The 2,500-nt window shown below is 46.0% G+C and overlaps 1 protein-coding gene across 2 annotated transcripts in view; it reads left to right on the top strand.

The window, feature by feature from the left end:
• adamtsl5 (ADAMTS like 5) overlaps positions 1–2,500 on the top strand; it is an 81,793-nt gene that overhangs the window by 45,693 nt on the left and 33,600 nt on the right. For both annotated transcript variants that reach the window (XM_083652943.1, XM_083652942.1), the window contains exon 2: positions 699–774. In XM_083652943.1, the coding sequence (XP_083509069.1) occupies positions 699–774 (76 nt within the window). The remainder of the gene's footprint in view (positions 1–698; positions 775–2,500) is intronic.

The following is a 2,500-nucleotide window of genomic DNA, read 5'->3' as shown; positions in this document are numbered from 1 at the left end:
ACGTGTGTTCTGTGCATGCCAGGTGTATGTCATGTCATGTGTGTTCTGTGTATGCCAGGTGTATGTCATGTCATGTGTGTTCTGTGTATGCCAGGTGTATGTCATGTCATGTGTGTTCTGTGTATGCCAGGTGTATGTCATGTCACGTGTGTTCTGTGCATGCCAGGTGTATGTCATGTCATGTGTGTTCTGTGTATGCCAGGTGTATGTCATGTCATGTGTGTTCTGTGTATGCCAGGTGTATGTCATGTCACGTGTGTTCGGTACATGCCAGGTGTATGTCATGACACGTGTGTTCGGTACATGCCAGGTGTATGTCATGACACGTGTGTTCGGTACATGCCAGGTGTATGTCATGTCACGTGTGTTCGGTACATGCCAGGTGTATGTCATGACACGTGTGTTCGGTACATGCCAGGTGTATATCATGACTCATGTCATGTGTGTTCTGTACATGCCAGGTGTATGTCATGACACGTGTGTTCGGTACATGCCAGGTGTATATCATGACTCATGTCATGTGTGTTCTGTACATGCCAGGTGTATGTCATGACATGTGTGTTGGGTGCATGCCAGGTGTATGTCATGTCACGTGTGTTCGGTACATGTTCGGTACATGTCAGGTGTATGTCATGTCATGTGTGTAAAACGGCGAGGGTGATGTCATTGATGTCACTGCTTTCTCTCCGTGTCTCCAGGAAGCTGACTCTGTGCCAGGCCCTGACCTCTGTGTTGTTGCTGCTCTCTCCTGTCTGCCTGTCCTCCCCGCAGAGCGTAAGTCCCACCCGCTCACTCCAACACAAGTCACTGCATGGCCCGGGATGGGGAGGTGATGACGGTTTATAGCGGGGGTTTGGAGGCGGTTCACACAGTCATTCTGGAAAGAATTCATTTCTCTATGTATTTTCAGCTGTATTTTTAAAGGGCTGATATTATTCCGTTTCTTTACTTGGTCTTCAAACACACCATGTTTTGTAAATAAATAGTAGTTTTGGTTAAAAGGACATTTAATTATAATACTGGACCCTGATTGGCTGACAGCAGAAGCTCCTCTAATTAATGAATGAGGCAAGCCTGGTAATTAAGGCTTGCAAGCTTTGTCAGTTCAAATGCCACATAGTCTCGCTTGCCAGACTCTCTCTCCCCTACAACGGGGGAGAGTCTGGCTGCTAATACTGTACCTCCACTCTGGTATAGTGGGGGGGGGGGGGGCTCTGTTTACCTTTACAACCATCCACCAAAAGTTTGTCACGGAGGGAGCGGAAAGGAAATCCATAAATGGTCGCGGCCGGCGAGAGACTGCGATCATTCTTTTATGTGTCAGGCAACATCAGGCTTGACGTAAACATTGCTTTCCTAACTTTGTAAAACATAAAGTGACAAATACATAGATATAAATGTACTGAATTGTTATTTATTAAAATAATGGCCTCTATCGTCATCGATACCCAATCCAGCTATTTGAGTCAGTATCGGACCAAAATCGGTATCGGTAGCCTAGTTAAAACGATCCTGATAAATGGGACTAACAACAAGGACTATGGGACTAACAGCTGGGACTAGCAACAAGAGGCAGGCACCGTGCTGCATGTACAGACGCTACTAGCGTATCAGGTTTGAGGATCCTTTAGCTCAAACCTGTCAGAGCCCAAGGCCCTTTGCCCAACAACCCTCCGCCCACTTTCTCCCGCCTTCAATTCTTCTCTTTCTCACGTCTGACAGTTAAATGAGTTAAATGTTGTGGTTCAGCTAATCTGTGCAGAGAAAATCCCCGCTCTCGGGTTGCAAAGAGGAAAATCCAGCTCATTTAGATAATAAACCAATCAAAGGCCTCGCCGAGCAGCATCACATGTGGTCTGCGAGCATGCTGATTGGCTTGTTTCTGCAGAGTGTTTGTCTTCATAATGGCAGCCGGCCACTCCGCGTCTCTCCATGCTGTAGCACCTTTTTCCCTCTAAGCACAGCGTCCCTCTCTCAGCACTGTTTGTTTTGTTGACAGGCACTAACCCTAACCCCCTCCAAAACTGTACCAGACCCCCAGCCACCTCTCTCATATGCACTCGCCTTTTTCAAAGTTTTATTTCAGAAAAAGCAGCTAATATTCAAAATTCAAGATTCAAATTGATATTATATATTCAAGTAAATCAGTATTAGACTGCTGTGTCATTTGAACAAAAGTAACTTGCGTGTGCGTCCGGGTGGCTCACCTGGTAGCACGCACACCACGGAGGCTCAGTCCTTCGCGCGGGTTCGAATCCGACCCGAGGTCCCTTGCCGCATGTCATCCCCCCTCTCTCTCTCCCCACCTTTCCTGTCTGCCTACTGTCCTGTCCTATCTAATAAAGGCAAAAAAGACCCCAAAATAAATCATAATAATAACTTTTTGAAAAAATAACATAATGCCATCTTGAAAGCAAATTTGAATACAGACTTTAGACACATACGCCAAACATTTGTATTCGTCCATTCATTTTTTATTGGTCTGGCTGCAACTTTCCTT

Source organism: Poromitra crassiceps, assembly GCF_964638095.1.
Source record: "Poromitra crassiceps genome assembly, chromosome: 16".
NCBI lineage: Eukaryota > Metazoa > Chordata > Actinopteri > Beryciformes > Melamphaidae > Poromitra > Poromitra crassiceps.
The sequence above is the reverse complement of the archived record's forward strand: the minus strand, read 5'-3'. Positions and strand labels throughout refer to the sequence as shown.